General features: G+C 40.3%; 1 protein-coding gene across 1 annotated transcript in view; it reads right to left on the bottom strand.

Moving 5' to 3' along the window:
* Window positions 1-4,373, bottom strand: part of ANK2 (ankyrin 2) — a 670,685-nt gene extending 666,312 nt beyond the window's left edge. Inside the window, exon 1 of the mRNA XM_078445806.2 lies at window positions 4,260-4,373. Coding sequence (XP_078301932.2) covers window positions 4,260-4,331 — 72 coding nt within the window. The 5' untranslated portion in view covers window positions 4,332-4,373. The remainder of the gene's footprint in view (window positions 1-4,259) is intronic.
* Between the last annotated feature and the right edge of the window lie 8,939 nt (window positions 4,374-13,312).

The raw sequence follows: 13,312 nt of genomic DNA, 5'->3' as shown, positions 1-13,312 counted from the left end.
AGAATGCAGAAGTGAAAACGGAATTCAAGTTATTCTCGTTTGACAAATTACAATAATGAAAATTATTTCACTCTGCTATAAATTCTGCAGCTATTTTCAAGGTAACCTAAAGGAGAATGGTTACATTCTTAGCAAGAGTGCTAAGATAAGCTCCCTCAAGAGTCACAATGTCTGAAAATTAGAAGGGGAATACAATAAATAATAGTGATTGTGAAACAAGGCATGATCAATTAAGACCAAGTTTGAAATCCCTGAGTTGCAACTGTCTAGCTATGACCTTGAGCAGGTAGCTCAGTTCCTCTAAACCCACATTTCTCATCTGGAAAAGAGGAATAAGAATACCTCCTTCATGGAACCCTTGAGAAAAACCTAGCTTAGCATCACACCTGAGTCATTATAAATATTTCATTATTATCATATATGGGAGTTGTCTAAGTTTCCACAGCATACAAAGAAGGAACACTGGTTTGCTGCCATAAATGCAAAGACACCAGTACCAACAAATCTTGGAGAAGGATTGATCATGAAATGAGAAAGACACTAAATGTTACTAGCACCAATTTCAAAGGATTTCTTATATCTTTTCAATTCTCCTAGCAATCATTGCCTTGGAAACTCCCATCAGCGTTCATCAGAAAGATGATTAAGGCCAGGAAGAGGCTAGCAAAATATCTTAACTTCAAGATGTCAATAAATAGTCATTTAATTAATTGACTTAAGTTTTCTGGCAATGACGATAGGTATCATATGGGTCTCTTAATATACATAGACAAACTATTTAAAAACTTAGTTGCAAAACTACCATTTCTTAATCTTTTCTTTACAAAGTGAAAAAGTGAATAAAGAATAAACACAGGAAGAAATCCAGTAAATGTGTCTTTCTGCTCGAAACTAATCTAATGTAGATATTTATAAAGTAGGTGAAACTTCTGTACCATGTCATCTTGTATATAAAATAAAGATAAACCTTTATTTAAAAGAAGGAAAAAACTGGGGTGCCTGGGTGCCTCAGTCAGTTAGGTGACCAACTTCAGTTCAGGTCATGATCTCCAGATCACGAGTTCAAGAGCCCTACATCGGGCTCTGTGCTGACGGCTCAGAGCCTGGAGCTGGCTTCAGATTCAGTCTCTGGCTCTCTCTACATTTCCCCTGCTCTCTCTCTCTCTCTCTCTCAAAATATAAATAAACATTTAAAAAATGCTTTAATAATTAAAAAAAGAGGGTAAAATTATGTATCTAGTATCTTAGGAGCCTAAGACAGAGTATATTGATAAATTTTCTCTCCCTCAACATGACAGAATGAAGTTGAAGGTCATTTTCCCTTGACCTTCTCATTTTTGGAACCTAGATTTTAACCACGGTATGTGAAGCCACTGGACTACTTTAGCTATTTCATGCTGCATCAGTATTTTCCAAAAGCTAAGCAAAAATATTTGTCCAAAATATCAAATTGTAAAATAATACATGTGGTATCTGATATGTAATTCTAATAACATATTAAATAATTAAAAGAGAACAGAAATATATCAAATTAATGCAAACAGGAATTTGGTCATACAGTGACTTTTTAGAGATATGCAGGCCTAGGTATTATTTAGGCTCATTATTAGAGGAATGATCAAAACAAAAGCTGAGAAATAAACATATTTTTAAAATAATGTGGAAAGGACCTTATAAGCAATTCAGAATTTAAATGTTTTAATGTTAGTCTTCATTAAAAATACCTACACCTGCTAATGGATAAGATTTTTCTGTGTGTGTCCTCTTCCTTTCTTTATCTTTAAGGCATGAAACATTACCTTATGCAGAATATATGTTTGTTGAATAAATGAATCTTCACATAACATATTCTCATTGAAATTAGACATTAAATACACTAATTTACCAATTATATTTATATTCACAAAAAGCCTTTCTAAACTATTTTTTATTTCTAAATGTCCATTACATAATTAAAAGTCACTGCTTTGGAGTTCTATGCTTTCTCAATTATACTTTTTCTCTCAATCATGACTTAAAAAGAAAAAATTTCAGATTTTAAGTCAGTTGTGATTCAATCCAGAATTGGTTTGAAAAATAATTCTTAAAGAACAAGGAAAAAAGATGTGTGAGAAACAGTGACACCGTTAAAATATACTGGGACTGGGGCCTAAAATATTTCACCACTTGCAGGAAAACACTGTTATCTCTTCTGTTTTTTTGGTTTTGGGTTTTTTTTTTTTTTATTCCTAATTGTCTCAAAATCACTTGCAGGCAAATGGTGATACTGCAGTCAGAGGTTGTCAGTATTTTTTTTTCCACCTGCCTGGATGAATCAGGTAGAATGGAATGACCAATAATTCCAGGAGCCTATTTCTACAGCCTATGCAAATTAATGCACCAATCACTAAAAAAGTGCTTCTTTAAGGTCATATAAATGAAAGTCTAACCAGAGGACACCACTCAATTACTTGAATGTTGCAGCATTATGTCATTTACACAGCTTCTAGTTAGGAGGTCCTCTAAGTAGATATCTACCAAATAACAATGACCTTTCTTGCAAATTTTTTCTAGTAACTATTTGCATATATACTTTCTTAGATCAATACAAGTATTCTAAATATAGAATAAGATTTCATAGAGATTTTTATGAGTACATATATTCTGTTTAAACTAATATATTTTTATCCTTAATGCTTAAATGAATATATATACTACATACATATATACATATTTAGTCAAATAGATATAGAAATGTTTTTTCATACTATTTTTTTGCATAGGATGTGTTTTCTCTTATATTGCAAATACCAATAATTTCACCTTCATTCTTACATGCATAAATATCACAAATATTTATCACAAAGATTTAATGATACCTGCCACCACAATTCTTCAGGGGAAAAAAAATAGCCCCATGTGCAATTAAAAACGCATTGTCATAAAATTAGAGTCCTGTGCCCTATAAGAGTTTAAAACCCTAACAATTTCTTTGGGATACCATTTTAAAAAGTGCCATTAAAAAAAGTATACATTTTTAAAGAAAGAAGATTTTAAAAAGTATACATTAATTTTTAGTTGTTGCATTAAAAAATGCACATAAACAAAGGTTGCCCCTAAAATAGCACTACCTGTACATATTAAAATTCAAATGTGGCAAAGACCTGGTTAAGTGTCAACTAAATTTTATGGGCAGAATTTCTTTTTTCAGAAATTCTGAAGCCCCTGGTGTTCATAATTTCTACACCGTCCTGAAAAAAGACCATTGTGTTGGGCATTATCTTCCCGCCCAGATAGTTTCCATAAACCAATTTTACCCTATTTCTAAACAGGAATCCAATTATCGTTGGTAAAGAGGTTGCCTCCTTGGAGTCAGTGGATCATATTTTCACACCCATGCACTACCCTGATCAGGGCTAACCCTGATCCTACGCGTTCCTACGGCGATAACCTAAAGCGGTATGTAGTTCAGGCAATGACAGCAGGAAACACACACACACACACACACACACACACACACACACACACACACACACAAAACTCTTTCAGATACCAAATCGCAGATCACAACCAGATGGAGTACTCCCTTGTTTTAATATTACCATACAAACACAAAACAGGACTCATTCAAATAGCCAAAGCAATGTGCATTCCCCTCTTGCAGTATTGGGGAAAACTGTCTTTGCACACGACAGAGCAGGAACACATGTTTTCTAGTACTACATGTCTATTACAGGGCTGCAGTTGTCCGGGGTAGCTCTGTCTGAAAGTTGAGAACTGGTAAGTAACATATAGACAAGATTCCTCCTCTCCTAAGAGTGGGAAGTGAATGCTTCCGGCAGTCCCTCTCAGAGTCCTCGCTGGATTTGGGTCTGGGGTGCATTTCCACCCTGAGGGCACCACGGGTTTCTTCTAATGGTGCAGCTCCGCAGTAGATCATGTGACATTTGGGTGTGTGCCTCTGTGCGCGACTTGGGGGGGGGGGGGGGAGGATGAGTTTGCGGGGGCGGGGGGGTGTGCAGAAGTTACACGTCTGGTTTTGGAAGACGTGTTTCTCTAGGAGTGTATGTGTGTGTATGTCTATGTGCCTGTGTGTGTGTCTGTGTGTGAAGTGAGATGAAGAAAAAGAGAGTGAGAGACTGGTCCTGGGCCAGGCGATGCGGCCAAGTAACCCTATGTCAGCCCCACCTCTCGCTCAGCCCCTACCCTGGGGCGAGGTCCCCGTCCTTGAGGGAGGCGAGGACAATGGGGTGCGCCCCTCCCGCACTTTGTGCACCCACCTGACGAATCCGCGGCGGGTTCGGCGGGGTGGAGGCCCCGCCTTCCGGGGCCGGGGAGGTGGGAGAAGCCATCTTCCTGGTGCTCCGGGTTTCTTCCTCCTGTCACGCCCGGGTCCCCCGCGTCTCCTGGAGTCCTCAGCGTCCGGCCTGCGGCCCGCGGCCCCGCAGGGACCGGGAGGCTCCGCAGCCGCCGCGCCCCGCGGCCCCGCCCGGGCCCCTCCGCCGCAGAGTGCAAGGAGCGGCCGGCCCCTTCGCTCGCCCTGTCGGAGTCACGGCCGGAGCCCCTAGCGCCTTCCCGCGCCCACCTACCTCCCGGCCGGGAGACTCGGGGCCATGGCGGTCCGGGGTCTGGCGCGACCTTGGCCGCGAAGCCGGGCGGACGGCGGCCACTTCCCAGCGCCGCGCTCCGCGCGTGTGTCTGAATGTGTTAGCGGCGGGGCTTATTCTAGCGGCGCCGGGAGAAAGGAGGCTGCTTCCCTCGCTGCTGCCGCTATCGCCAGGAGAGCGATGAGCTCATGGACAGCTCCCAGAAATATGTCTATATGCACCACTGACTGCCGGAGTTCGGGAGGTGGGTGGGGAGAAGGAGGCTCCTCGGCTGGCGCTCCCGCATCACAGGCAGACGTTCCCCCGGGAGGCCCCCGGCCTGCAGGACACGTCCAGCTCTTCCCTGCCCATCTCCACACTCGCTCGTCTCTCTCCATTCATACAGTGCTCACATTGCCTGTTCACACCCATTCTCCCCCTTCGCATTGTGATAGCCACGCACTCACCAGCGCTCACCGCTAGCCTCCACAGGCACACATTCTTTGTTCTGTCAACCACTCCCTATTGAGAAGGAGAAATTAATTTATGGACTGGGCACGCCGTGAAATGCCACTGCGACTTCAACCTATGTCATCTGTGGGCTGATGAACTGCCTTAAGCAGTGTGTCCTTTACTCTTTGGGCGTTTCCCCTTCCCCAAGACCCAGCTTCTCCCCTCCCATCTTCATTCATGAGAAAGTATCCGTCAAACTACTGTCCAGGGTAGTGATGGACCCCATCCTCACTAAGGTGAAGAGAACGTCCTCTGTAGTAGCCCTGTGAAGAACTTAAAAGACAGGACCAGGTTTTGCAGACCTCAATCTATGCAAGAACTTGTGGCAGCAGTAGTGAATCCCGCACAGGGACCAGCTTTGTTTGCATTATTGTCTCTCAGGGATACATCTGGAGCTGTCATTGACTAAGTGCAAACCACTTTCCAAGACCTGATCATTTTTTCTCTTTATTGGCTCAGCTGCCCCACTGAGGTGGAAATGACAGCTTTTTACAGATAAGGTGACCCTCAAGAGATTAATTGTTCCCTCTCTCATGCATCAATTTCCTCTTTCTTATGGATCTCCATACAAACATATTCCCACCTTTAAAAAAACAAACTTTACCACAGATACCCTCCCCTGTACTCCTATCCCCCAGCTAGTATTTCAGTTGATTATACCTCTTTCAGCAAGATCTTCAACAAAGTTCCAATACCTCCCATTCTTATCCTTACACTCTCCACTAAAGCTTTTATAGAAGCTTTCCTCCATTTATTCCACCAAACTTCCTATTGCCAAGATTCCCAGTGATGTTCATGTTACCAGGTCTAATGGTCAATTCTCAGTCTTCATTTGGCTTGACCGCTAAATGATTTTTTCAAATGTTTTATTCATTTATTTTGGGGGGGGGAGGCGAAGAGAGAGGGAATCCCAAACAAGTTCCACTTTGTCAGCACAGAGCCTGTCTCAGGGCTCAATCCCACCAATCGTGAGATCATAACCTGCGCAGAAATCAAAAGTCAGATGCCCAACCCACAGAGCCACCTCAGGCACCCCTAAAGGATTTTTTTTTTAATTGAAGTATAGATTGCATGTAATATTATATTAGTTTCAGGTGTACAACATAGTGATTTAACAATTATATACACTATGAAATGCTCATAAACATGACTGTAAAAAAAATCCATTCCTCTTGATCATCTTCTTAACTCACTGGTACTTCTCTTCTGTCCCCTTTACTATTTCTTCCTCATCTTCCAGACCTCTACACTTTGAAATATCAAAAAGTTCAGTCCTGGTCCACATTTTCTTCTCTATTTATACTCACTTTGTTGTTGATCTTAAGATGACCTCAGTTCTATGGCTTTAAATAGAATCTGTATTATGGGGTGCCTGGATAGCTCAGTCAGTTGAGCCTCCGACTTCGGCTCAGGTCATGAGCTCACGGCTTGTGACTTTGAGCCCCATGTCGGGCTCTGTGCTGATGGCTCAGGGCCTGGAGGCTGCTTCAGATTCTGTCTCTCCCTCTCTCTCTCTCTCTCTCTCTCTGCCCCTCCCCCACTCATGCTCTGTCTCTGTCTCTCAAAAATAAACATGAAAAAAAATTTTTTAAGTTAAATAAATAAATAAATAAATAGAATCTGTATTCTGATACATAGTCTCAAATGTGTATCTCCACCCCCAAATTCCCCTATTAAGTTTAAACTCCTACTGCCAACTAATTCCTCCTCTACCTGGATATCTAGGAGTTTCAAGCTTACCACGTGCAAAACTGAGCTCCTTTTTATCCTCCCCTCCCAAATCAACTGCTCAGCTATAGCTCTACCCATTCTTCAGATGTTCAGGGCAAAAACCTCCAGTATATCCTTAATTCCTCTCTTGCTCCCACGATCCACATTTGATCTAACAGCAAATCCTATTGGTTCTATGTTCATGCAGCATTTCATCACTTAGTTCACACCATAGTCTCTCTAGCCCAAGCCACCATCATCTTTCACTTGCCTGATAGCACAAGTCTCTAATCAGTCTGCATTCTCCACCCTTGCTCCTCACAGTTGGCTTGCACTGGAGCAGCTGGCCAATGCTCAAAGACCTCTTATGTCTATTCATCTCACTCAGAGTCAGAGCAAACGCCTCTTGATATAAGATAAAGTCTATGTAATCCATCTTCCATTCCTGCCCACCACCTCGTTTCTACTTCTTGAGCATTCCAGGCCTACTCTGGTTTTGGCCCTTTGGACTTAAACCACTTCTCCAGAAGATATCATCATAGATCATTCCCTTACTTCCTTCAGGCCCCTGTGCCAATATCACCTTATCAGTGAGGTATCCTTGGTGAATTATTTCTCCCAAAATTCATATATTGAGTCATAACCCCCAGTACCTCAGAATATGACCTTATTAAGAAACAGAGTGGTTGCAGATGTAGTTAGTTATACTGAGTTGGCCTCTAATCCAATATGACTGGTGTCCTTATAAAAGGGGGAGATTTAGACACAGAGACACACACACAGGGAGAGCACCAGGTGAACATGCAGACAGAGATTGGGATGATGCATTTCTAAGCCAAGGAATGCCAACAAGCTACTAGAAGCTGGAAAAGTGGCAAAGACCAGATTTTCCCTCACAGCCCTCAGAAGAACCCACTTTGCCAACATTGATCCCAGATTTCTAGCCTCCAGAACTGAGAGAGAATAGATTTCCTCTGTTTAAGCCACACATTGGACTCTGTGCTGATAGCTCAGAGCCTGGAGCCTATTTCAGATTCTGTGTCTTCCTCTCTCTGCCCCTCTCCCGTTCATGGTCTCTCTCTCTCTCTCTCTCTCTCTCTCTCAAAAATAAATAAACATTAAAAAATTTTTTTAAAAAGTGCCTCAGGAAAGTGTGAGCTATTTCAAGTGGGTTAAGTAAAGACATGATTCGGTCCTTTGAATATAAGGTATTCAAAGTACAACACCTCCCTTTTCCCTTATGCATCCCATCTATCCATTCATGTACACAAACACTCAAAACCTGCTTCAACCTCTTCATTTTTAAATTTTTTTTTTCAACATTTTTTATTTATTTTTGGGACAGAGAGAGACAGAGCATGAACGGGGGAGGGGCAGAGAGAGAGGGAGACACAGAATCGGAAGCAGGCTCCAGGCTCTGGGCCATCAGCCCAGAGCCTGACGCGGGGCTCGAACTCACGGACCGCAAGATCGTGACCTGGCTGAAGTCGGACGCTTAACCGACTGCGCCACCCAGGCGCCCCCAACCTCTTCATTTTTAATCTACATAAAGAGTCTCGTTGTCGACTGAGTCACTCAAACTAGAAACTTTAGTGTCATTCTCAACCTCTCTACATCTCTCACACTCTATAATCTCTCACCAAACCCTGTGAATTCTAATATGGTAAAGTCCTGCTTCTTTTTCTCCATATCCATGGCTTTAGTCCAGGTTAGTTCAGCTACGTTTAGTGTGTTATTGTAGCTTCTTAATAATGGCCCTTCAGACCTTTTTCTATTCTGAAACATCTTGCATAATTCAATCAGAGTATCTTCCTTAAAAACAAAAATAAAAACAAAAAACCCTCCCATTTCAAAAGCCCTGATGGCTTTCTGTTGCCCTCAGGATGAAATCTACATCCTTTCACTTTGAAATAAAAACCCTTCTTAATATTAATATACTTTTTTTATGCTCAGGAAGATTTCCTAAGAATGATAGCTATAAAAAAAATTTAAAAAGAAGTGGTAGATTTTCCTACATAAAATTATAAAACTTCTTTACATTAAAACTCACTCTATTATAGGGTATGAAAATATTTATGAATATGTATTTGTCTGTGAACAGAAAAAACTTAAAAGCTAAATGACCGAGGGCAGCTGGGTGGCTCAGTCAGTTGAGTGTCAAGTCTTGATTTCGGCTCAGGTCATAATGCTAGGGTCATGGGATAGAGCCCTGCTTTGAGCCCTGCGTTAGGCTCCAAGCTGGGCCCAGGCCCTGTTTGAGATTCTCTGTCTCCCTCTGCCCTTCTGCCTTATTTCCCGCTCATGCTAGCTCCCAAAAAAAAACAAAAAAAAATTTTTAAAGAGAGGAGGACTTTTAGGAGAACTCACAAAAGAATAGTAATTTCTAATAAACAGATGAAAAAAAATGTTTAGCCTCTTCTGTAATAAAAGAAATGCAAATGACAAACTAATATTTTCATGTTTAAATTGGCAGAAAAGAGAATTTTAAGCAATGAAAATCCCTCCAGAGCTTCCAAAAGAATTCTGAAGAATATCTTGTCACTCTGTACAAAAAAAGCTGTAAAATATACAAATATACATATAATTTTTGAGTTTGAAAATGATCACAAACATGAACAAAGGTTTTTTTATTGCAGCATTCTTCATAATAGTAAAAACAAAGACAAATAAACAATAACAACCATAACAACCTGGAAATCACCTAAATATTCTAAAGAAGGGAATTGAGTACATACATTGTGGAACTTCCATATACAGGAATGTGTAATGGAATTCCATTAACTCATTCAAATAATTCTTCAGGCAAATATTTCAAGTATGGTAGTTTTCATAATAAAATCATTTCAAGGGGCCCCCGGCTGGTTCAGTCAGTAGAGCATGCAACACATAATCTCAGGGTCTTGAGTTCAAGCCCCACATTGGGTGTGGAGCCTACCTAACTTTTTTAAAAAGGCAAAAAAATAATTGTTTCAAGTTATCAGTTGTTTGCTTGTTTTCCTTTAGTGCCCTTCTCCATTTTTTCCACAACTAGTCCTTTGAGCTTGTTTCCTTCTGCTCCTGATTCACTCTGTTTCTGCCACTTTCTTGTCCTTGGAAAGCAGCCTCGACTATGCCTTTGGCCCCCCACATGCTGGGTTCCATCTGCCCAGAATGCCCTCACCTCCCTTCTTCACCCAACTAACATCTGTGCACCTTGCAAGACCCAGATCAGGAAGAAGTCTTTGTTTACTCCTTTAGATAGAGTTTTGTTCTCAGTGCCCCCAGAGCAATTTTAGCCAGTTCTATTTTAATACTTGCACATCTGTAATTTTTCTGTCTACACAGTTATCTTCCCAACCAGACTACAAGATTTCAAAGGGAGTTAAGACTGGATTTTTTTTTCTGAATTTTCAGTTCCTAGCAGAGCCCTTCACAGTTAGTAAGTGCTCTATAAAGCTTGTGATTTCAAGGAGCACAACTTGAAACAATATCGAATCATAATTTATGACCACAGCTAGCTGACTGCATTGAATTTCCACCAAACTACGTGTGTGTGTGAGAATGTGTATACGTGTGTGTAGGTTTGTGTGTTTGTATAAATAATTTGGAGTGACCATTGTGTCAAATATGAAGCAAAGAAACATAACCACATAATTCTTAACTTACAATTCTCAGAAAACAGTCAACACTTCTCAAAGGTGTATGTTTTGTTTCCTCAAAGAGATTACGACCACTTATGGAGATATAGAAATTTACACATAAATTTGTATGATCTTGTATTTTCATAGATCTACATATCTCCCCAAATAGTATTATATACATTATTATAAATATATTTAAAGTAAGTTCATTAACATTTCAATCAAGCTTCAAAAAACCCAGAGCCTCCAACCTTTCAAATGTCTAAATAGCTATTGATCTCCATTCTAGAACAGAGACTCATTATCATTGGTGCGATATTTGTGCAGGTCCAAAAATTAAAGGTGCGTATTATGATGTGACAAACTTGGCTTTGAGTCTGGCTTCTATATCTGATTATAAGTTACCCCTCTAAACCTTATAGGTTGTATGTGTGTGGTAGGAGTTGGAGGTCTAGAGGCAATATAAATCATTTACTGTGTCTGGACACTCAATGACTACAAAGCTGTATTAGGTCTTATTTTCTTCCTTAATCTGACATTCCACGTTTATTTTATCTGTAGGCTTTTTTTAATATTTGTTTATTATTTTTGAGGAAGAGAGAGAGCACGAGCTGGGGAGGGGCAGAGAGAGGGGGACAGAGGTTCCAAAGCAGGCTCTGCTGGCAGCAGAGACCCCAATGTGGGGCTCAAACTCAGGAACAATGAGATCATGACCTGAGCCGAGGTCAGATGCCTAACCAACTGAGCGACCCAGGCGCCCCTATCTGCAGGCTTTTATAGGTATCATATATTTTATGCCCACTACTACTATGTGGAGTGGAAGGACAGTGTTATGCTTAAGTTATAAATAATGAAAACGAGTCTCAGGGTTTAGATGTATGACCCAAGTCATGCTAGTAAGTGCTGTTTTCAGAGCTCCTGTTGAACATTTTCTCTTGAATTACACTACATTGGAACTTGAGTAAAATTCACAGGTGGTTTTCTTTGGCGGAGGGTGGGGGAAGGGGAAAAATTCACGGGTGTTTTCTGATTCTGACAAAAAAAGAATTTTCTTTTGTTTGAACTCCGATGCCTAATTTCCCTCTACCATTTTTTCCCGGTTTGCTAAAATCAACTGAAGACCACGAATAACACGAAATGCATGCTTCAGTATGTAACCAGAGTACATCACCTAAACTGCTGAATCAACTTCCTAGAAGTCATGGGTCCACCATTAATGTGCCATTACTCGACCCCTTCTGATGTTTATCCAGGGCTGCCTTCCAGAGGATCAAGTATATGCGATAGCAAATTGTGAATAAGTAGCCAGGGCATATAGATGTCGAGTGTCCTTGTCCTCAGCATACCACCTGGATACAGTGTTTTCATTCATTTATGGCTGCTTTCTCCTCCTCTAATTCCATTTGTAACTGGGGGGGAAAAAGCTAAGGACTCATCGTATTCATAAGAGAAGATAGTTTTAATATAGTACAGTTGGCATTTTAGGCAGGATTTGTAGTCTAAAGGCCTTACTTTCCACGCTAAACTCTAAGGCTAAAAAAAGTCTCTTTATGTATGTCAACTATACTCAAAAAAAAAAAAAAAAAAAAATAGAGAACAAACAGGGTTGCTGGTGGGTTAAATGGGGGATGATATTAAGGAGGGCATTTGTTGTGATGAACACTGGGTATTGTATGTAAGTGATGAATCACTAAATCCTATGCATGAAAATAATATCACACTGTATGTTAACTAACTGGAATTCAAAACAAAACAAAACAAAAGCAAAACACAAACTTGGGAGGGAAAAAAAGAAAAAAAATTAAAGTCTTCCTACAGCTTCCAGACAAAATTGAAAAGGGTAATAAATCTCTAAAGAGAATTGGGCTCGTTCCCAAATAAATATATTAAAACAATATATATATAATGTCCAAAACAATCTTAAAATTAATCAATTAAAAGAACAGGAGCTTCAACTACACAAAACAAATCAATAGGGGCACCTGAGTGGCTTGGTCAGTTAAGCATCCAACTCTTTTTTTTTTTTTTTTTTCAACGTTTGCTTAATGTTTCTAAGGTGCTGTTCTGAGCAGCCTGTAGGTAATTACTTATTAAATTCTGACAATCACTTTATCAAATAGGGATCAATATTATCCCTGTTTCATAGATAAGGAAAAAGTAACTTGCCTGAGGCCACAAAACTGATGAATAGAGTGGAGCTGGGATTTAAACCTGGGTAGGTAGTCTTGCACCAGAATCTATGTTCTTTTTTTTTTTTTAATTTTATTTTTTATTTTTTAAAATTTACATCCAAATTAGTTAGCATATAGTGCAACAATGATTTCAGGAGTAGATTCCTTAATGCCCCTTATCCATTTAGCCCATCCCCCCTCCCACAACCCCTCCAGTAACCCTCAGTTTGTTCTCCATATTTATGAGTCTCTTCTGTTTTGTCCCCCTCCCTATTTTTATATTATTTTTGTTTCCCTTCCCTTATATTCATCTGTTTCGTCTCTTAAAGTCCTCATAGGAGTGAAGTCATATGATTTTTGTCTTTCTCTAATTTCACTTAGCATAATACCCTCCAGTTCCATCCATGTAGTTGCAAATGGCAAGATTTCATTCTTTTTCATTGCTGAGTAATACTCCATTGTGTGTGTGTGTGTGTGTGTGTGTGTGTGTGTGTGTGTGTGTGTATACCACATCTTCTTTATCCACTCATCCATCGATGGACATTTGTACTCTTTCCATACTTTGGCTATTGTTGATAGTGCTGCTATAAACATGGGAGTGCACGTGGCCCTTTGAAACAGCACACCTGTATCCCATGGATCAATTCCTAGTAGTGCAATTGCTGGGTTGTAGGGTAGTTCTGTTTTTAGTTTTTTGAGGAACCTCCATACTGTTTTCCAGAGTGGCTCCACC

This window comes from Panthera onca, chromosome B1 (genome assembly GCF_046562875.1).
Source record: "Panthera onca isolate mPanOnc1 chromosome B1, mPanOnc1 haplotype 2, whole genome shotgun sequence".
NCBI lineage: Eukaryota > Metazoa > Chordata > Mammalia > Carnivora > Felidae > Panthera > Panthera onca.
This window is presented reverse-complemented; position numbering and strand designations above follow the sequence as displayed.